General features: G+C 39.3%; 1 protein-coding gene and 1 long non-coding RNA gene across 10 annotated transcripts in view; one reads left to right on the forward strand and one right to left on the reverse strand.

Moving 5' to 3' along the window:
• MID2 (midline 2) overlaps positions 1-23,461 on the forward strand; it is a 100,811-nt gene that overhangs the window by 54,297 nt on the left and 23,053 nt on the right. For 6 of the 8 annotated variants that reach the window (XM_005594320.4, XM_045383891.3, XM_005594318.4 and 3 more), the window contains exons 4-5: positions 18,679-18,786; positions 20,182-20,330. In XM_005594320.4, the coding sequence (XP_005594377.1) occupies positions 18,679-18,786; positions 20,182-20,330 (257 nt within the window). Of the gene's footprint in view, positions 1-18,365; positions 18,575-18,678; positions 18,787-20,181; positions 20,331-23,461 lie in introns of those variants that run through there. The other 2 variants (XM_074029877.1, XM_074029878.1) reach the window with 2 other exon arrangements.
• Positions 8,998-23,461, reverse strand: part of LOC123571182 (uncharacterized) — a 41,916-nt gene continuing 27,452 nt past the window's right edge. For both annotated transcript variants that reach the window (XR_010584079.1, XR_012430259.1), the window contains one exon: positions 8,998-11,078. This is a non-coding gene — a long non-coding RNA (uncharacterized lncRNA). The remainder of the gene's footprint in view (positions 11,079-23,461) is intronic.

Genomic DNA, 23,461 nt, shown 5'->3' on the forward strand with positions numbered 1-23,461 from the left:
TCTCCTCTTCTCTTCTCTCTGCTGGCAGAGCCTGGGTTTTTTATGGGCACAGGATGGTGGGCAGGGTGGGCCATGGGTGGTTTTGGAAAAGGCAGCATTCAAGAGGGAAAACAGGAATGGATGTTCTCACTTTGGGCGACAGTTCCAGGCTTGAGGGTGGGACGCTCGCCGGAGACCCACTGTCTTCTGCCCAGAATTTCCCTGCCTCCTGCCCAGAATTTCCCTGCCTCCTATCCCTATCAGTATGTTTCTTAATTTTCAAGTGGTTAAGGATTTAGGAGTTTATCTTTTTGTTATTTTATTCTTATTTTACAGGATAATGATCAGAGATGAGAAACTATAAACTTTTTCTTCATGATCAATTTTAAATGCTCCGTGAATACAAGGGAAGAATGTATTATTCTGTAGGATGCAAAGTTTACATGTAGCTATTATATTGATGTACTGATAGTTTTTTTTTCTATAGCCTTGCTTATTTTTGTTTTAAACTTGTTTTGTTAGTTTCACACTAAAACTATAACCGTCCAGTGGGTTCCTCTTGTCTGCTGCCCAGATAGAGCTGACTTATCAAGCAGAGGAATTGGCAATAGAGAGAATTTAATTGACATGAGGTGGGCCATGCTTCTCAGAATTTGGGGGCTAGGGTTTTTCTTTTTCTTTTTTCTTTTCTTTCTTTGAGGCAGGTTCTGGCTCTGTGGCCCAGGCTGGAGTGCAGTGACATGATCTCAAGTCACTGCAACCATGACCCCCCTGGACTCAGGTCAGCCTGCCACCTCAGACTCCTGAGTAGCTGGGACTACAGACACATGCTGCCATACCTGGCTAATTTTTAAATATTTTGTAGAGACATGATTTCACCATGTTGCCAAGGCTGGTCTCGAATTCCTGGACTCAAGGGATCTGCCCACTTCAGCCTCCCAAAGTGCTGAGATTACTAGAATGAGTCACTGTGCCCAGCTTAGGGTTTCCAAAGGTAGTTTGGGGGAAGGGGTGGGAGTGGCTGGTCATTGCCATTGGGAAGTGGTCCTCTTGCATGCTGAGTCACTTCTGGGTCGGAGCACACGAGTGGTTGGCAGGTATAGGTGAAGCCGTTCATGGTCAGATCTACAAAAAACCTGAAAAGGTATCTCAAAAGGCCAATCTTAGGTTCTACAATAGTGATGTTATCTGCAGGAGTAACTGGGGAATTTGCATATTTTGTGAACTCTGGAATAATGGCAGGTAATCATTTATGTCTACACCTTAGCAGAATTCAGGTTCTTCTATCCTCTGAGCCTGGTGGTCTCTCATTAGCTTTACAAAGATGGTCGAGTTTTGGGGAAGGGCTCTTATCATTTAAACTATAAACTACATGTCTCCTAAAGTTAGCTTGGCCTAAGCCCAGGAATAATTAAGGGCAGCTTGAAGGTCAAAGGCAAGATCCAATTTCCATCACTGACATCGTTTTCTCACTGTTATAAGTTTTGCAAGGGCGATTTCAAAATTGTATCTCTTTTTTATCTTTTCCCTTTCTATTTTCAAGGATATTTGTTTTCTAGAAGTGGAATTGGCAGTTTAAAGTAAAGCCACATGTTTCAATGTATTGACACATACTGTCAACAGTCTCTATTTGCTAAGGCAATTTATACTCGCACCAGAAATGTATAAGGGGGCAGATTTTCCTTTACCATGCTGTTAGAGTGCTACTAAATTCAGTCACCTACACTTAGCCTTTTTGGTCATCTCTCAGAGAAAGATTGTTGGATGCTGGGCAGTAGTCGAGAGCAGGAGCTCCCACTAGGTTAGGGTTAGGGCTGACAAAACTGATGGATGTCATCCAGTGGGCATAGTACCACTGTTACAAATAAGACTGTTGAACTTTTGAGATTTGGGTTGCTTCAATACAGAAAGAGGTCACAGAAATCAGAAACAGCTTTGATTAAACAGTTAAATGTCCCCATGTTCGACTTAAGTAGTTCCCTCCACAATTTCTGTCATCCCTGCATCCTCTAGATTTCTCACTCTCTTTATTCTGCCCAGTGATGACCTTTTCTTCTCTCTGATATCTCCTGCAAAACTTGTTTTCTGAGATACTGAAATTCACAATGCCATATGAATGAATAGAAACTACTGTACAGGGATCTGCCTTTTCATAAAGGACATACATTCCTGAAAGTAGAATTCTAAGCATGAATGGGGTGTATAGTACCAATGAGGTCTTCTATTTCTTCACTAGGAAACAGCACTCATTAGTTATTCATTAGGAATATACATGGTATTTGAAAAACCAGTATTAAATTCCTCTTCATAAAGTACTTGATTCAAACAAATCAACTGTAAAAGTACACTTTTTTATATATAATCAGGACAATTTAAGTATAGAACAAGCATTAGATGAATGATATTAAGGAATTACTTTATTCATTGTGATTATGCAATAAGATATTCTTTTGTTTTTGAGATGCAAACTGAAGTATTAGGGGTGAAATAACATAATGTTTTGGATTTGGTTTAAAATGCCTCAGCAGACAGTAACCAAAGCAGCATGGTACTGGTACCAAAACAGATATATAGACCAATGGAACAGAACAGAAGCCTCAGAAATAAAATCACACATCTACAACCATCTGACCTTTGACAAACCTGACAAAAACAAGAAATGGGGAAAGGATTCCCTATTTAATAAATGGTGTTAGGAAAACTGGCTAGCCATATGCAGAAAACTGAAACTGGACCCCTTCCTTACACCTTATACAAAAATCAACTCAAGATGGATTAAAGACTTAAACGTAAGACCTAAAACCATAAAAATCCTAGAATAAAACCTGGGTGATACCATTCAGGACATAGGCATGGGCAAAGACTTCATGTCTAAAACACCAAAAGCAATGGCAACAAAAGCCAAAATTGACAAATGGGATCTAATTAAACTAAAGAGCTTCTGCAGAGAGGAAAAAAAAATTCCATCAGAGTGAACAGGCAACCTACAGAATGGGAGAAAATTTTTGCAAACTATCCACCTGACAAAGGGCTAATATCCAGAACCTACAAAGAACTTAAACAAATTTACAAGAAAAAAACAACCCCATCAAAAAGTGGGCAAAGGATATGAACAGACACTTGTCAAAAGAAGACATTTATACAGCCAACAAACATAAGAAAAAATGCTCATTATCACTGGTCATTAGAGAAATGCAAATCAAAACCACAATAAGATACCATCTCACACCAGTTAGAATGGCAATCATTAAAAACTCAGGAAACAACAGATGCTGGAGAGGATGTGGAGAAATAGGAACACTTTTACACACTTGGTGGGAGTGCAAATTAGTTCAACCATTGTGGAAGAAAGTGTGGCAATTCCTCAAGGATCTAGAACTAGAAATATCATTTGTCCCAGCAATCCCATTACCTGGCAATCCCAAAGCATTCTAGATCATTCTACTATAAAGACACATGCACACATATGTTTACTGTGGCGCTATTCACAATAATAAAGACTTAGAACCAACCCGAATGTCCATCAGTGATAGACTGGATAAAGAAAATGTGGCACATATACACCATGGAATACTATGCAGCCATAAAAAAGGATGAGTTCATGTCCTTTGCAGGGACATGGATGAAGTGGAAAACCATCATTCTCAGCAAGCTATCACAAGAACAGAAAACCAAACACTGCATGTTCTCACTCATAAGTGGGAGCTGAACAATGAGAACACATGGAAACAGGGAGGGGAACATCACACACTGGGACCTGTTGGGGAGTGGGGGGCTAGGGGAGGGTTAGCATTAGGAGAAATACCTAATGTAGGTGATGGGTTGATGGGTGCAGCAAACCACCATGGCACGTGTATACCTATGTAACAAAACTGCATGTTTTGCACATGTATCCCAGAACTTAAAGTATAATTTTAAAAAATGCCTCAGCAGAAAAAGGAGGGAATAGATCAAGCAAGTATAGAAAAATGTTGATGGCTTTTGAAGCTGGGGGATGGACACATGGGGCTTCATCATATTCTCTAGTTTTAAGTATGCTCAATTTCACAATAAAAATGTTTAAAATTGCAATAGTAACATATTTTCACTGCAACCAGTTTTTTAAAAAGCCAAAATGCATAAAGCAATCATTTTTAAGTTTTCCTTGCCCTCTTTTCACACAATCTACGGCATAGCTTATTTTTATACCAAATCCATTTTTATCAAAGTCCTATATCCCCATTCTCAGGACTAGCCTAGTTTTCTCCCATGCCCAATTTATCTTCCTTTTCGTTACATTGTTTGAAGCTCCTCAGTGAGGAGAATGTGATGACAGGGAAAGATCCAGGTGTAAGAGCTAAGCCATATTATTGTTTAAAGACAGTCTGTGGGAAAGTGGCTGCTAAGGAGATGCATTCTTTATTAGAAAATATATTTGGAATCTGGTACTGAGGATGTGAGATCTGAACTCAGTAAGAGATCATAGATCTGAATTGCTACAGTATATTCAGACCAAAGTAGCTGAATAAGTTAGCTCACTATCCAAATAAGGACAACTTAGCCTTTTAGGTTCTAGATGAGATTAAGAAGAATGATCTATTCAGATTTTACAGAATGGAAGTCATTTCTGAGTAAAAACTTAAGCCTTTAAATTATTTAGAAACATTATTATGTACATACATATACCCAAGTTATAAGTTCCAAATCTACCACAAATAACCAAGAAAATATCCTGGAAGTATCAATTGTAAATGATAAACTCTCAAGTGTTGAAGTGCCAGCTATCCTATAGTAAGATGAGTAAGTAGAGACATAAATCAAAACCTGAATTTCAGCTTTTTGGGAAAGAAGTACTTTTTAGGAAAGAAGTACCAGACCAGGGTAGCAACTTGGAGTTGGAGAGGAGTAGGGATGGAAATCAATATTTATTGAATTCCTACTATGTTCCAGGTAGTGTACTAAGACCTTTGTCTCTGTTATCTCATTTGATTCTCACAACTACTTGTGAGGTAGGTAACATTGTTTCTATTTTACCAGTCAGAAAGATAGCTCAGAGATGTTAAGTGACTTGTCTGAAGTCACTTGGCTTTCAAGTGTCAAAGCAGGAATTCAGATTCAGGCCAGCTTGGCTTAAAATCCAGATTTTTTTCCACTCTACTCTGTTGCCTGAGTGGAAATGGAAACTTAGCACAGGAAAATCCTCAAAAAAAGGGAAAGGTGGTTTTCCTCAAAAATAAAAATAAAAATAAAAATAAATTTTAGCTACAAAGAGAACAACAATAACAAAACAAAACAAAACAAACAAAAAACAGGACAGGTTGGAATGGAACATGGTAGAAGCATTGGCCTTGGAGTTAGGATGCCCAGTTTGGGTTGTAACTCTGTCATTTGCTAGCTTATATGACTTTGATAATTTACCTCTCTAGATCTCAGTTTCCTCATCCATAAAATGCAGACAGTAGTGTCTACCGTATCTAATCAGGTTGTTGTGAAGATCAAATATAGAGATCAAATATATCTGAAAGCACTTTCTAGGCCAAGCCAGAATAACTATACAGCTACAATAACTATACAGCTACAATAACTATACAACCATAATTAATTATTTCTTTTACTAGCAGTAACAATGTATTAAGATGGTCAGATTTTTGGAATTTCCCAGCAGGTTGAGATTCCTTCCTGTTTGTTTCATACATTCTTTTTTTTTTTTTTAAGGAAGAGTTTCACTTTGTCACCCAAGCTGGAATGCAGTGGTGCAATCTCAGCTCATTGCAACCGCCACCTCTGCCTCTCAGGTTCAAGTGATTCTCCTGCCTCAGACTCCCGAGTAGCTGAGATTATAGGCATGCACCACCATGCCTGGCTAATTTTTGTATTTTTAATAGAGACAGGGTTTCACCATGTTGGTCAGGCTGAGCCTAAAACTGACCTCAAGTGATCTGCCCACCTTGGCCTCCCAAAGTGCTGGGATTACAGGCGTGAACCACTGCGCCTGGCCCATCCTATTCAGGACCTCCAACTCCCTTGGGATTTTCCCCATAGAAACCCGTTCGTTTATTTCTTGACTCACGAGGTAGTTGAGACCCCTGGAAATATGTTCTCAAGACCTCTTTGTTGCCCAGTCACAGAGTTCAGCGTTGGGTATTATTCTGAGGCTTCCCTTCCCTCTGATGCTTGCAAACAGAATTCCTCTGGTCCTTGTCCTTCAGGCTCTTTCCTGGTACTTCTCTATATTATTTCCCTACTCCCTCAGCTTAGAAGCAACATAGGCTTTTCTTCAGCTATTTTCACTCTTCCGCTTGGGCCCTTGCTTCTTCTAGTGGGCTGGAATCAGACTGTTTTCTGTCTGCCTAGAATCAGATTTTTTCCCTTTTGTCATCCAGAGTTCCCTGTCTCAGAAAGAATGACCTCTTTCTCAGAATAATGCCCTTTTCAACCTTAGCTATGAGAGTTCAAATTTCCCTGGCCCTCCCAGTAGAGATTCCTTGCTCTGTATATATACAGGGAGTATCAGGATGGTGAATCCATCCCTCAGAAACAAATGTCTTGGGAGGAGTGCTTATGTCAGACTTGAGTACAGAGAGTGGCTAAATGCTCCCCACAATCTGATCTGAGACTTAAGAAGGCAGAAACTTTCACTGGCTTGACTTGTTCTCCTCCCCTTCCATAATTTCTTGGTTGTGAAGGCAGTGAAAAGGACGGCCTTGGAAAAATCCCGGGACTAGAAATCAGGAAACCTGGGTTCTGGTGCTGGCTCTGTCACCCACTAGTCACATGAACTTGGGCAGAGCAGCCTGTGCAAACCTCTGTTAGACTGCCTGCTCTTCCATGAAGGAATTTCTTGGTTACAGGCTGTTTCCTTGGTTGGACTAGAAGCTTCCTGAAGGTAGCAGCCATAGCCATGCCACAATCATTTTGGAAACTGCAGTTTCTAACTGGTCTCTCTGGCCCATCCTGTTCCCCTCCTATCCATTTTCCACATTGCTGTGGGAATGAATTTGTAAAATGCAAAACCTGTCATGTCACTCCCTACCACAAACCCTTTAATGGTTCCCCCATTGCCTTTAAAACCCATTATGGTCTGGACCCTACCTACCTCTCTAGCATGGTCTCCCAGCCCTTTTTTCTGTCTTAGTCTTCTCTGCTGTGAATCTCCCCTTCCTCTAGCTAACTCTTAATCATTCCTTAAAAATATCACATCCTTAGGAAGACGTCCTTGACCATCTAAGCTCCCCACTTGACAACTGTTGGTTAAATCCCCGTCTTATAAGCACCCAAAGATTATCCTTATTACATGATAAACCTCTTTTGTAGCACTCCTCAAACAGGTAACTGCTCAGTATCTGCTTCCCTTCTCATCATAAGATTCACGAGATGATGGCAGAGGCCTTATCTGTCTCGTACATTGCTAAGTGCTTACTAAAATGCATAGCACATAATAACAGTAAAATTTGTTTGATGGTAATATGAAATGACCTGTAAGGTATCCACATGACTGCTTCAAGAATTGGGCGTATCCTCCACGGTAACAGTGATGTCTGTCTATAATCTTTCATGTTCTTATGGCTTTCTGAAAAGCAGTGCTATTATTGAAATATCTCCCATAAACATTATAAAACAGTAAAACAGTTAATGTCCTTTTGATCTTGTAATGTAGTATTACACAGATCTTCTCACTTCATGTAAAAAACATGATCTTTGTCAGTGCTTCTTTTTACTGCTAGAATACGAAACTGAATTTTGCATATTAGCTGAAATATTACTAGAATGTTTTTGTTTTGTTAATATCTCAGGTTAACAATCTGCTATTTGATTCTTTAACCTGTCTTGAAAAGGTATATATATGTCTCATTATTACTTAAAGAAATTGGGTAGCTGATTTGAGAATACACCATTATTTTAACTTTTTAGTTGATTCTATTTTTAACATGAAAATAAACAAATCAATTTAAAACTTTTAAAAAGGAACGATTAAGTAGATATATTTTATCTTGTTTTTGGAGGAATGTCAATATTGTGAAGCACTTCTCCAAATCCTTTTAAGAAGAATGTGAGTTAACTTATTAATAGTAATATGTTCACAAGGAGTAATACGTATCACTGGGAGATAATAATATGTACTATATTACAATAGTAATATGTAAGTGGAAAGACAAGTGATAGACTAGAGTCTGTCTGGCTCTGTTTTATAAGCTGCGTACACTGAACCTCATTTTATTCATCTAAAAAATAGGATGATAGTATGTACTTTGAAGAGTTATTCTGAAAGTTGAAGATATAAAGTACTAGCACATCTAGTGATGCCCTTTTGCCATCTGTACTTTATATGCTGTTCATTCATTCCACAAATATTTAAGCGCATTTCTGCATTGGGCCAGGCACTGGGAACATAATGGTGGACATGGCATCTGTCTTCACAGAACATACACTCCTTTGATTTTCCGTCTGTAGGAGTACTGCTCAGCTCAGCCTTCACCTCCTTCAAGAAGCCATCACCCATGCTCTAATCCTCTCTCCCTGCCTCCCTCATCTGGTTCAGATGTTCCTCCTCTGTGTCCTCAGAGTAACCTGCGCATACTTTCATCATAGCACTTCTATATACCGATTTGTCTCCCCATCAGGCTAAGCTCTCAGGCCGAGTATGGTGTCCTATCCTTTTTTTTTTTTTTATACCCAGCTCATGGCTTGGTACACGAATAGGTACTGAGAAAGGATATTTGGATAAACAGTGCCCTCTGGTGGCCAGATGTTGTAAGCACAATCTTTTATGCATCGTAAGGGTGAGTAAAGCCCAGGTGAGTAAAGCACCTAGGAAAGGCAACTTTTTCTTTAAAACAGGGAAAGGACATACTTCAGAATATGTGGTCTCCTAGGATCTCCTAGGTCTCCTAGAGATGTTGTTATTCCAACATCTCTCCAAATCTTTACTAATTCAGAAAACAATATTTAAATGACACAATAAAGGAAAACTATTTTGAGTGTGCAAAAAGAAAATGAAAGAGAAATTTGTCTCATGTAATAAAGAAATGTAACATCATATACAATTTTTCATAATACCTTTATTTCAAGGCCTACACACATTCATTTATTCAACAAATATTTACTGAGCATCTACTGTGTGACAAGCACTATTCTAGGTATTAGGGATACAGTAATGAACAAAACAAAGTGCTTAAACTTAAGGAGCTTACATTCTCATAGGAGGAGATGCACAATAAACAAACATATTTTATTAGGGATTATAAGTATTACGGATAAAAATAAACTAGGTTACAGAGTGGGGTGAGTGTGTGTCTGTGTGTGTGTGTGTGAGAGAGAGAGAGAGAGAGGACGCCATCTGAGCAAAGGCCTGAAGATGTATTAGAACTTCAGAGAACTACAGAAATGCTGGTTGACCAGGCCTGCCTAAAACATTATGGGACTTTAAGAGAGTTTTCTTTCTTTTTTCTTTTTAAAAATAAGTTTAATCTTATGTAAAAGTTGCTAAAATAATACAGAGAGTTCCCTCATACTATTTAACTAACCTTCCCCAATGCTAACATCTTATATAACTACATAACTATCAGAACTAGGAAACTGTCATTGGTACAATAATTCTATTGAGCAAACTATAGGCCTCATTTGATTTTCACCAGGTTTTGCATGCACTCAAAATTTTTTGGGGGGGACCGGGCGGACAGTTCTATTAATCGTATCACATTTATAGATTCTTGTAATCACCTCTGTAATTAGGACAGTATTGTTTTATCATCCCCCAAAAACTCATTTGTGCTACTTCTTTATAGGCACATCTGTCCCCCAGCAACCACTGATATGTTCATCATTACTATAATTTTCTCATTTCTAGAATGTTACGTAAATGGAATCACATAGTAGGTAAAATACTGTGATTTGCTATGTCACTCATCATAATGCCCCTAAGAGCCATTCGATTTGTTGTGTACATCAATAGTTTTTGATTTGTTATTGCTAAGTAGTAGTCTACTGTGTGAATATTCTACAATTTGTTTATATGTGCCCACAGTGAAGAGCATTTCAGTTGTTGCCAGTTTTTTGCTAATAGAAACAAAGCTTTTATGACCATTCATGTAAGGTTTTTGTGTGGACATAAATGTTCATATTTCTAGGGTAAATACACAAGGATGAGAGCTAGAGAGTTTTATTTCTTCAGAGGGATTTATAAACAAGTGCCATGCTTCACAAAACAAGCAGTAGATTGGAAAGAACACTGGATAGGACTCAGAAGATCTGGCTCAAGCCTTGCCCTGTCATTTAGTAGCAATGTGATGTCGGATAAGCCTCTCCCCTCTCTAGGTCCCATATTTCTATCTCTTAAGTGATAGAGTAGAAATCGATTATTTCTTCAGTCTTTTTAAGATCTAATTACGGCCGGGCGCGGTGGCTCAAGCCTGTAATCCTAGCACTTTGGGAGGCCGAGACGGGCGGATCACAAGTTCAGGAGATCGAGACCATCCTGGCTAATACAGTGAAACCCCGTCTCTACTAAAAAATACAAAAAACTAGCTGGGCGAGGTGGCGGGCGCCTGTGGTCCCAGCTACTCGGGAGGCTGAGGCAGGAGAATGGCGTGAACCCGGGAGGTGGAGCTTGCAGTGAGCTGAGATCCGGCCACTGCACTCCAGTCTGGGCGACAGAGCGAGACTCCGTCTCAAAAAAAAAAAAAAAAAAAAGGTCTAATTACATGGTTCTGACGAGATAGAAAGGAGGTTTCTGCCTCATTTCACAAAAAATTGTATAGCTATGTACATAAAATACCAGATGAAAAACCTAGGTTATATCTCCCATCTTTTTCTTCCATGTTCTAAACAGTTACGCAGTGGCTCACACGTGTAATCCTAGCACTTTAAGGGGCCAAAGGTGGACGGATCACTTGAGGTCAGGTGTTCGAGACCAGCCTGAGCAACATGATGAAACCTGTCTCTACTAAAAATACAAACATTAGCCAGAAATGGTGGTGCACGCCTATAGCCCCAGCTACTCGGGGGCGGGGAGGGGGGCGGGGACTGAGGCAGGAGAATCGCTTGAACCTGGGAGGTGGAGGTTGTAGTAAGCCGAGATCACGCCACTGCACTCCAGCCTGGACAACAGAGTAAGACTCCATCTAAAAAAATAAGACATAAACAGTTACTTTGCATACAAAGAGACTATTGGGGAGAAACCAACTAAGCCTAAGTCTATAAAAGCTGGGTGGCTGTTCCCTGAGGAGAAAGGACTCCAAAATCAACACAGAATTGCCACACGGCATAATGCCATTCCTCAGGCATGTATATGGAGCAGATTGTCCTCACCCTCTGTCTCCATTATTTTTATTAGTTAGACATAGGGTAAAGTACATGCAAAATATATGTGTGTATATATATGTGTGTGAACTGTCTATGCTTTTAAAATATGTTGTATTATGTATTTCTCTACAGGTACTATTTTTTTTTCAAAAGTCAGGAAGGAAACACACAAAATATTTGCAATGGTTAACTCTAGAGATTGTGATTGTCGTGAGAGGCAACTCTAAAGGAAAAAGAAGTATATGTTTGTGAGCACAGCCTCTCTCTCTCTCTCTCTCTCTCTCTCTCTCTCTCTCCCCCCATCTCTCTCCCCCTCTCTCTGTCTCTCTCTCTCTCTCTCTCTCTCACACACACACACACACACACACAAACGCACACACAGTGGTTAAAATCATAGACATGAGACAGACTGCCTGGGTGCAAATCCTGGCTCTGATATTTACTAGTTATATGACCCTGGGCAAGTTACATAACCTCTGTTTTCTCAGTTTCTTCTGTAGAATGGGAATGGTAATTAATAATAGTGCCTACCTCATGGGGTTAATGGGAAAAGTAAACAAGTGAAAATACATGAAGCAATTAGAATAGTGCCTAACATGTGGTAAGCACTATAAAAGTATTAACTCTTATGTACTCCTCCCACAAGCTGATAGAAAACTTTTCTCTCAGTCTATGTCTATCTGAAGGCCTCCCATAGCATGAGTCCCTGAGCCCAATTCGCTAGGATAGTTATACTTCTAGAAATGGCTTGGCTGCCACCTCCCCATCCACACTACTTTTCTAACTTTAACAGCCAATCTCCCAGCCACTTCTACCCTCCTAATCCCTCACCCACTCCCTGGCCAAAAAAATTACACACCAAAGCTGTACATTGCTTAACTATGTCTCAGTAATTTTTTTGCCTGCTAAACTGTAGTTACTCCAGTGCAGGTGACTAAAAATTCTACTAATAATTTCATATATTCCTTGCTCCTTTAAGTGACCACCCTCCCTCAGATCTAAAGAAACAGCTATAACCAATTTTTTTTTTAAATCCCTGCTTCATTTAGTCATAGTTACATAAAGCTGGAAGGACCATCTTTGAAATATTGCAGTGTTTACCTTTAGAAAACAAAAAAGAAGATGGTCTCTTCTTCCTCTTCCTTTTATACATTTGAAACTTCCTGATATAACAGGGCTGTAGTGCTGGTGGTGATCATGATGCTAGTGCTAGTGGTAGTGATGTGCATGTATGTATGTGCATGTGAGAGAGAGTCGGGGGGGTGGGAGAGAGAGAGAGAAGGATCCTTAAAGTGTGATCTGGGTTAACACCTTAGCTTTGATGCTGCCACAGCAAATGCTATGTCTGCTTCATACACATTGTGCTTTCTTAAATGCATCATTTTAAGAAAGTAATGAATTCTTTGCAGCTCAGTAAGGTGACAAGGCTGTTCATAACAATTTCTTGATAATTCATCAGATGTCCAATTTACCTCTCACTTTTCCTTCTCATTTCCTTTGCACAGAAAGTGACTACTTATTAAATAAAGCCCAACTCAGCCTCTTTTTTCTGTTATGGAGTCTGAGAAGGTGGGATAGTGATCTCCTGAGTGGTCCTGAACAATAATGGGAAGTGGAAAGTGTGTTGTGCCCCCCTCCCAGTTCTTCATGTACTGTGTCTGCCTTCTCTCTTCACCTTGCTCTCAACTAACATGTCAATTAACAATTCTTAAGGTATTACTATAGTGCTAAGATCCTGACATTTTTATCCAAGTACTTTCAGAGACTCAAAATGACAGCACAGCTCTCCATAATATATCTCCAACCCCTGTTTCTAGCCTTATTTCCCTCCATTGCATCTGTCAGGTTGATCTACTTTAACCAAACACATTTTCTATTTCCCTGCTTATGCTTTTGCTCATGCTATTCATGTAATTCATTCTGCCTAAACTTGTCTCCCCTTAAGCTCCATTTCTACCTGCCCAAGTCTTGTTCATCCTTGAAGACCAGGTCAGATACATGAAACTTCATCTAATCTTCTGATTGTCCTTTTCCAAATTTTCTCTTTCCTATGATCTCATACACCTTTGATTGTATTCTATTATGTTACTTGTTTTGCTGGTCCTTAAATTATAATTAGTTGTATTCACACTCACAGTCTCTACTAGACTGTAAGTGCCTTGAAGGCAAAAGCTGAGTCTTTCTCATCATTATATCCCACTCAGGGAAACCCAGCACTATGCTGGATACATGTGGGATATACTGTGGTATGTGGGAGACACTCAGTAAATGTTTGTTGAAATAAAAACTTCCCCAAATGATCTTTAATGGAAAATTTCACAATATTCTGGTGGAAGGGAGATCTATTTGGACAGAAGATTTCAGAGAATAAACTAGGTTGGCATTTACTGTGAAGAGTGGAGAGCACTGAGATGGAGAAGCCAGGGAGGAATTCCCTGCCATATAATAATAATAATTATTATAATTATTGCATTTCACTTGAGTCTGGATATATGGGATCATCTATTTCACATATCTTGTTCCATCTGAACAGGAAATCTCAGTGCCTTCTGAGCTCCTGTGCAATGCTTTATAGTATAGATGGATGCGAGTAAGCTGAGGGGAAAGTGGAAGTGGGGAAGTTATCATGGAAGTGGGGTGGAGGGAAGGCTGATGAACTTTAAACCCAGGAATAAAATACCTGTAGAATGAGCAATGGGAGATCTCCCCTGCCCCCTCCCCACCAAAAATAATCCTAACTATCAAACAAGCTCTCTGAAAGAAGCTAAGGGTAAAAAGATATAGCCCATTTGCATTTCAATACAGAAGAGAAACAATTGCCAAAATGACTTTTTGCAGTTTCTTAAATCTTAGCAACTTATGGCTTTGGTGAACTCCCACCTATTTATTTCCTTGTACTGAACAGTGGTAAAGTCCTTCCAGCAGGGGCATTAGGTGTTTGTATTAAAGATAGGTGGAAATTGGGGAAGACTAGGTCTTACTCTACAGTCAATCTTTGGGCTGGGAGGTAATAGGGTAGGATGGGCAGTTGGAAAGAAATATGCAAGTCAAATTTTTGCTGCCTTAAGAAGAAAGTAAAAGAGCAAAGAGCAGAGAGGAGGACCTGGAGACTTACCAGGGAGCCCGTGTTGCCTAGTGTTTAAGACTTGGAAAATTGAGGCTAAGACTCTTAGTCATAAACATCACAAACTGCCTCCCAAAAGTCTTTTTGGGGTGGGTGGATTTATACAAGTAGGTTGCCAAAATTGACCTAATGGTATTTTCAAGGAGGATAGATTTTTTTTTCCACAGACTTAAAGCCATTTAGAGAAAACCACTAACCTGATACAAAGAGCAAATGTCAAAGAGCTAGGGTCTTCCACAAACCAACCAACCAGCCAAGTATGCTTATTAAGGTAACCCAGTTATTTTCAATTAAGCGTTAATAAGCAAGTGAAATACCTCAATGTATTATGTTTTCAAACAAAGAAAATACCAGGGGCTTTCAAATGCCTTCCAAGCAATTTGAGTTGTTTTATTCACATCACGAAGACCGGTTTTCCCTGAAGTATTTCCTGTTCAGAAAACACTTAAGGACCCTGCTCTTCTGTTGTGCTTCTTGACATGAAAAGATTTTAATGTCATTGCTTTACCTTTAGTTTGGAATTTTGCCTCTTCAGTCAACTTTTCACTCTATTAGTTGTGCCTGGTTTTATCTCCCCTGATGTGACTGTCCAAAAAACATTCCTACCCTAGCTCCCTCATTTCACCTTATATTTTCTCTACAAAATACACCCATGGGAGTATATTTTATAATGCTTGGCATTCTTATTTTGATTTTTTACTGTGCTAAATCAGTCAATAAATATTTGTTGTAAGGCTTTGTACCAGTTATAATGGGAAAGATAAAGTAGTGTAAAATCTTCCCTCAAGGAACTTGCTGTCTAATTGAAGATATGTAAGCAAATGAGTACTTCTTATATTAGATATTTCCTTTCTGTTTCTGACATTTTCCTTGGCTAGCCCCTGTCCACATCACAATAGCCTCCTAAATAGTCCTCAGGTTTACTATTACCCTCCATCAAATCAGTCCCTGTTCATCTTCTTAAACAAGTTCACTGTGGTACTTCTCGCACCACCTTACCTTTCTTCCCCTCAAAAATACTACTTAACGATACCATATTGCCTAAAAGTGAAGTTCAATCTCATTTGCTTGGCTTGAAATTTCTCTCCTTCACACCTTTTTAATCAAAGTCTTATAACGTCTTTAAGGTTTAATTCAAGTTCCATTTCATCCACGCCTCTTTCCTCCACTTACCCACCAAAAGTAATCTTTCCTTTTAATTTCAGTAGATTATAGTCTATATCACCCATTCAGTATTTAATTTATGCTACCTTGATTGGTTTCTTTTATATGTATATGGCTCTTCCCCATCCAGATTGCAAATTTTTTGAGGGCAGGGCCTTAGCATAATGCTTTGCACAGAAAATATGCTTGATAGGATGTTTGGTAATGAAGACATGATTTTTCCTGGCTTCAGAGTAGAGGAAGGATTTATGAGGATGGAAAGGAAATATTCTGGAGGTAGGGAGATTACTTAAGGAGGTTTGTGCAACAATGGTCCTATCACAATAGGTGATAAGGGCTTCAGCCTATTGGTTCCTTGGCTCAGATCCTCACTATATTAACGAAGAACTTTGTTTGTTTAAGGGTAGTCACGTGAAGCAGTGGGAGTGGAGAAGGAACAAAGAAACCTGTAACTGTTTGCGATCAATTGGTTGTAAACACTACTGCACTTGGACCAGCCACCGAGGAAATTTAGCAAGATTAAAAAGGAAAGGAGGGAAGGACTTTGGGACTCCTGTGAATTTATGTGGGGACAAAGGAGAAGTAGCAGTCAGAGTTTACTGAACCTGAGTAACTGCAATAATGATAGTAGCATTGACACAAAAACAGGAAAATCAGAGGTGGAAGCCAGATCTGGAGAGAAGGCGGTAAGTTTGTTTTTAGACTTACTGAGTTTAGGGTAACTTGAGTAACAAAGTGAACATGTCTAATGAGGAGCAAAAGATACCTTTTGTCACATTTAATTCAATCCAACAAATAATTACGGAACATCTACTATGTGCCCGTCATGATACTGGAGATAGATACAGTCACATAAGACAATTCTTGCCCTCCACAACTCGTGATGGAGTGAGGAAGACAGACTAATATGATAAAATATAGGAAATGGTATAATTGAACTATATATAGAGTATGTGAGAATATAAATAGGGGATCAATTGTTTGTGTCCAAGCAAGTGAGAAAAATTACAGAAGCGATGATCTTTGAGAAGGGCCTTAAAAGATAAGTAGAAATGTGTTCAATAAACAGATGGGGAAATGACTTTCCAAGTAAAATAATAGTCTAGGGCAAAGGCACAGGACATGAAAGTACATGGCATTCTAGGGGAACAACAAGGAGTCTGAAGTGACTAATGAGAAAGGGATGACAGAATAAAGATGGATGATTTGAAAGAGATGACGATTTTCAGAAATTGAAGAAAAGGGTGTTGTTACACTCAGCTGGAGAGCAGCCTATGTGTAAGGTTAAAGATGTAGTCTCTAGTGTTGAACTCTCTCAGCCCAAATCTCATCTCTGCTACTTACTAATTGTGTAACCTTAAGCAAGTCACTTAATCTCTCTGTGCTTAGTTTTCCTCATCTGTCAAATGCAAATAAAGGTACCTACCTCAGGACTGTTTTGAGGACTGAGAGTGCCAATATATGTAAACTAACTAGAGCAATGCTTGGCATATAGTGTTATGTAAAGGCTAGTCCAAGGATTACATTTTCAGAAACAAGGTACTACATCATTGTGTACTACACCAGTAGCCACCTAAAAAAGAAATTATAAATGGCAAGTGTCTAAGTTTCTAGATACTGTAAACAAGGACCCAGAGAAAACTAAATGAATCTCTTAGTCTCAGTTAAAGGAGTTCATGAGCTGGTAAGATACCTGCCTTGGAAACGTAGATCCAATTTAGGGAAAGGGTGAGGTGTCTGAGAAAAAAAAGTAGAATGGCTAGAGTGCCATTCAGAGTAAGTAGAAACCCCCATTGTGGCATTGCCCTAGAAAATGGAAAAAAGCAACATAAGATTGTCACTCACCAACAGACATATTTTATTTCAGTTAAGTAGGAAACAGAAAATTAGCCATCAGGGGGCTTCAAGTATGAGAGAAGGGGTAGTAGGGTCCAGTGACAGGTATTTTGCTTGGGTTGGAGAATTTGGAGGAACCCTCTGAAGAGGGATAGCAATTGGAGATGCAGCCCTACCTTGCTAATGAAGCACATCTAGCCCCTTGAGTTTTGATGCTCTCAAGTAACCCATTGTCTGTTCCTCAGCCTTCTAGAGCTCTGCTCGAGTGATCCTTGAATAGACTCTTGGAATGCTTGTGCTTCCCTGTATGACTGCTCTGTGTGCTGCTGAAATGGAACTGAACCTCGCCCGCCCACCCAGCCAGCCCAGGGGTTTCACTTGACAGAACTCGGTTTGAATTCTGGTTTTACCACTTACTAGTTGTGTGATTTTTGAGCAAGTCACTAAAATTCTCTATGCCTCAGTTTCCCCGTCTGTGAAATAGGAATAAACATGGTTCCGATATTGTAAAATAGTTATGATAATTACATGAGATAATTTACCTATGAAGTGCTTGGTAAGTTAAGTACTAAAAAGATGTTAGTTCCTTCCTCCTTCCTTTCCTGTTATACTTGGGCAGCCCGCAAATCCCCTGCTCTCATTTTAGCCCCTCCTGGGGGCTCTGGTAGTTTTTTTTTTTCCAACCCTGACTTTGCAGTAAAGATGTTTTGATGTAGCCAGTATTCCAAAATAGGAAAGGTATTCAGATACTGGACAGCCCAAGGTGAGAAATATCCACTAAAACACGACAACTATGTGAAAAATATATACACATGAATATATGTTTAATGATCTATTTAATGTGAAAAATTACAGGGGAACAAGGAAAACTGAAAACATTTTTGTTAGCACAATATATTGTTGTAATGTTTTCTTAATATTTTGCCTGTGGAGGATACTCTTTTCTTTACATACCTAAATCTCCTTACCCTCTTTCCAAAAGAACGGCAGGAGGAAAGGGTACTGGAGTAAAGGGAATTGTTCAGTGGGAATAACATGCCCCCATCTCATCTGTCCTTCTGCCCAGCCTTCCATTAACCATCATGATCTACCAGAGGCCTGGAGAGCTTCCTAACTGTGGTGCTTCAATGCCCTTGCATCATTAATATCATCATCTCTACCCTTCTTCTAGGAGTGGATCTTATGAGGGAGGTATGGAAGAAGTTGTGCATGCTTAGCTGTCAGTCCGAACCTTTTAGAGACAGCAGGGGACAAAGGCAACAATCACTGTGTAATACTCTGAAATTTCTTGGCAGGTGAACACTGCTATGCATGAGGCAAAACTTATGGAAGAATGTGACGAGTTGGTAGAGATCATCCAGCAGAGGAAGCAAATGATCGCTGTCAAAATCAAAGAGACAAAGGTAAAGCACAGCACTTCAGTGAATCCAAGGAAGAGCTGACTTTACAGATATCAAAATTTGGTGCAGATGATTCCGGTTTGATCATGAAAGCAAGAAGAAATGAGATTATAGGAGGAGAGGCAAAGAAGTGATGTTTGGCCTACTGCTCTGAATCCAGTAAAAACGATGGCCATTCTGGGGTGTTAGAAACGTTCTATATCTTGACCTGGTTTATGTGGGTGTATGTGTTAGGATTTGGGTGCTTTACTGTTGTATGTTATAACTCAATGAAAAGGAAAAAAGTAATGGTAGAAATGTGAGTCAGGATTATGGACCACAAATGCCAGGATGAGGACTCTGGGCTTAATCTGAAAAGTGTTGGGCAGCCATTCTAGTTTCTTAGGAAAGGAGAAAGACTGATTGATATGGCAGAGGTAGGCAGGGTAGATCAAAACGGGATGATACCAAAGTCAGGGTAGCAAGTTACGAGACTTATGGAATGATGGTTTGTAAGAGTTGATAAAGACCTAAACCAGAGTAGTGGCAGCACAAATGGAAGGGAAGAACACAGCAGGCATTGCTAGAAAGGAAATGATAAGAAACATTGAACTTTTAAATATAAAAGATGAATGAGAGAGAGGGAAGACTCAGTGAAGACATTCAGGTTTCGAGCCTGGGAACTGAAGAATCATGATCATAAGGGTCAAGTGTGAGCCTCCATATGGCTATATGGTTTTAGGCTTGTTGACTTGCTGGTCAGAGTTAGTGGTTATAAGTTCATGCTGTGTGTATAATGTGAGATGTTTTGAGAGGCTAGAGTGATAACCAATAATTTGTGCCATGCTGAGTGGTTATAGCTTATCCAGGAACTAAAGTTTCCAAGAACACAGATTTGTGAACACACAGGTATGCATAAAGACACTTACAGAAATATATACATAGAACTGTAGATACTCATAAAGAAAAAGATGGTACTTTTTAGTAAACACATATGAAAATATATTGACAATATTTTGTTTGTTTACATACAAACAGAACAAAAATGTAAACAATGATAATCTCTGGGTGGTAGTGTTTCTTTTATACTTTTTATTTTCAGAATTTTCTATAATGGGCATGCATTGATTTAGAACCAGAAAAATTAATGTTACTAATACAAAGAGGGGGTAGATAACCGAGAGTATATGACTGTGTTGCAGCCTAAGTATGCAAGCTGTAGACAAGAGAAGGAGGGGTTGGCACAAGAGACACAGTGGGTAGGGTGAGAAGGTGAGTGGTTAGTACAGGGACCATGGAATATTAATAAGCATTATTTTTAGAAGCACTGCAGCATACCTCCTTCATGTTGTGTTTTATTGTTTTTAATTAAGCACTGCATGTTTTATCTTATTTTTTTCTTTTACTAATTCCTTAAAGGTTATGAAACTGAGAAAGTTGGCACAGCAGGTTGCTAATTGCCGGCAGTGTCTTGAACGGTCAACAGTCCTCATCAACCAAGCTGAGCATATCCTGAAAGAAAATGACCAGGCACGGTTTCTACAGTCTGCAAAAAATATTGCTGAGAGGTCAGTTCTTTATGTGCTTTTGAAATGCCTGCTCTTGTGAAAAGAGGCCAATTTAAAGTCACTTAAAGTTCAGGCATGTATGTAACAGCTGCCACCTGAAGATTTTACCAGTTAAGTAGTTATGGAGCCTCAGTGGTAAATTACCCTTTGGATTTCTGAACCCTTGTCTCTGTCTCTGCAGCCTATCAGCTCTTTTAAGGCACAGTCAAGTACTACCCCTAGCTACTGCCATAGCTCCGGGCTGCTCACTCAGTGCATTAGCTTTCTATGATGGTGTTGGTATAAGGGTAGAGACATTTTAGCTATATTGATAGGTATGTGCTCTTCTCAGTCTGCATGCAGTTTCTATTGCTTTCATTTCATTATTCTGCACATAAATCCTTTACGGCAGTAATTTTTAGGCCTTTATTTAATCACTCACCTCTTTCTAAATTAGATGAGAGTCATGAACCTTCTTCCAGAGGAAAAACAATGCATTTAATAAATATACACAGAGAATTTTCTATACAATTTCAGACGACTCACAGATCCTTAGAAGCCCATCCACAGACCAAAAAATCCATGGTCTAAAGTGAAACATTGTTCAGGACGGTCACCAAGACTTCAAGGGGCTGCAGAGGCTCATTAGGCCAGATTTGACCTCCTTATATCTCCTTCTCATTCATTGAAGACCTTGGCTCCAGGCTCACAGTATTCCTCCCATTGCCTCTGCCACCATTTTGGGTGACTTCAGCAACAACCACATGGTTGACTCATCTAATGCCTTAGCCATCTAGCTTCTTTAACATCCCCTCCAACAGTGACTGTCACCTCAGAGCTCCATCTCATCCACCCATTTTCATGGACCACATGCTGAACCTCACCATCACTCAGAATTGCACTGAAATCATAACTTAAAACACCCCATTTTTTAACTATAACCTCTACTTAAAAACTTTTTTCTTATTTTTGTTTCGTTTTGTTTGGGACAGAGTCTCACTGTATTGCCCAGGCTGGAGTACAGTGGTGCAATCTTGGCTCACTGCAACCTCCGCCTCCCAGGTTCAACCGATTCTCCTGACTTAGCCTCCCAAGTAGCTGGGATTATAGGCATGCACCACCCTGCCTGGCTAATTCTTGTATTTTTAGCAGAGATGGGGTTTCGCCATGTTGGCCAGGCTGATCTCGAATTCCTGGCCTCAAGTAATATGCCTGCCTCAGCCTCCCAAAGTGTTGGAATTATAGGCGTGAGCCACCGCCCTGGCCAAAAATTCTTTTTTTCTTCAAATACATATATACTTCAACTTCATTGAGACTGCTAAGGCCTGACTCCTATACTTTCTTCCTACCCACCAGCTATTTCCTGTCTTTAGCCTATTTAGGATCTGTGATTTCTCACTTCAGATACTCTCTTTTCAATATTCTCAATCCCCTTGCCCCATTGTCCTTTTAACATACCAACCTGATCAAATCCCAACCCTGAATCAGTCCCACTTTTCCCATTCCTATATTTGAGTTGCAGCATGCTACTGGAGAAAATCACATAACCAAAGAGGTCGGTACTACTGCATCACAAATTTATAGCTTCTAAACCTCACCTGGGCCTTCAGTGCTAACCTGAAATCCTTCTGCATTGCTTTGGTCAGCTTTCTTTCTAACTTGTCATCATAATGGCTATCTCAAATCTTTTGTACTTACTTCAAAATTCCAACTCTGCCACTTTTCTGCTTATGCTCGGTAAATGCGCTCTTATTTTACAAAGAACAGTAAGTGTGAAATAATGAATTCAACTTCTCATATCAAGCTGCTGAACACACTTAGGTCCACATCCATTACTTCTGCCTTCCTTCTGATTGAAATGGAAGAGATGTCTCTTCATTTGTGCTTTGGCCAAATACCCTCTTTTTTCCATAGCTTCAATTTATTCCTCTCTGTAGTTGACTTCACATCCATTTTTAACTCACTCATGTCTTTCCTACCTAAAACCAACTACACAGAAAAACGCCATGACTTTCCTCTACTTCATATCCCCTCCAATTATCACCTGTCCCTCTCGTTCCCTGCACAGCAAACTTCCTGAAAGACTTTACATTTCCTCACCCCAATTTACTCTTCTGAAATATTTAAAATGTATTTATATCCAAGTAATACCTTGTGCATAGTTAAAAAGTAAAATATTACTATAAGTCATATTGCAAGAAATAGCAATCTCCTCATTCTCAATGTCTGCTGTCTGATAATATTATTATCAATAGAGTTCTTACTTTGTACTGGGCATTATTTTAAGCCTTAACAAGTATTAACTCAATCCTAAAAAAAAACTTTATGAGGTAGATACTACTTTTATCTCCATTTTATAAATGAGAGAACGATGTTCAGAGAGGTTAAATGACTTGCTTACAATTGTCCAACTAGTAAGGGGCAGAGGCAAGATTCAAATTTAGGGAGTCTAGTGCCACAGTCTACACTTTTACAACAAAGCCAAGCAATTTCAACTCTATCAGGTGTTTTTATCAGCATGACCTTACATTTCTAAGTAACATCCTTACAATGGTAGTTTTAATTTTTTTCAACTTTAGACATTATCAGTTAACTTCTGTAAATTTGGACTTTTTTTTCTACCACTACTTCTACAAATATTTTTTATGCCACTTCCTTCCTCTCTATTGGGGATTCCAATTACATGTATATTTGGCTGCCTGAAATTGTCCTATAGCTCACCGATGCTCTATTTTTGTTTTGCAGTCTTTTTTTTTTTTTTTTTGCCATTGTGAAAACACATGCAAGTGTGTTTCATTTTGGATAGCTTCTATCGATGTATCTTCAAGTTCACTAGCCTTTTCTTCTGTGATACCTAATCTGCTGTTAACCCCTCCAGTGTGTTTTTCATCTTAGATATTATAGATTTCATCTCTAGTTTGATTTGGGTCTTTTAAAAAATATCTTCCATATCTCAAGATATTCAGACTGGGTGTGGTGGCTCACACCTTTGATTGCAGCACTCTGGGAGGCTGAGGTGGGAAGATCACTTGAGACCAGCCTGGGCAACATAGTGAGATTTCATCTCAAAAAAAAAAAAAAAAAAGCTGCATCTGGTGACATGTGCCTGTAGTCCTAGCTACTTGGGAGGTTGAAGCAAGAGGATCTTCTGA

The sequence above is a fragment of the Macaca fascicularis genome, chromosome X (assembly GCF_037993035.2).
Source record: "Macaca fascicularis isolate 582-1 chromosome X, T2T-MFA8v1.1".
In the NCBI taxonomy this organism is placed as follows: domain Eukaryota; kingdom Metazoa; phylum Chordata; class Mammalia; order Primates; family Cercopithecidae; genus Macaca; species Macaca fascicularis.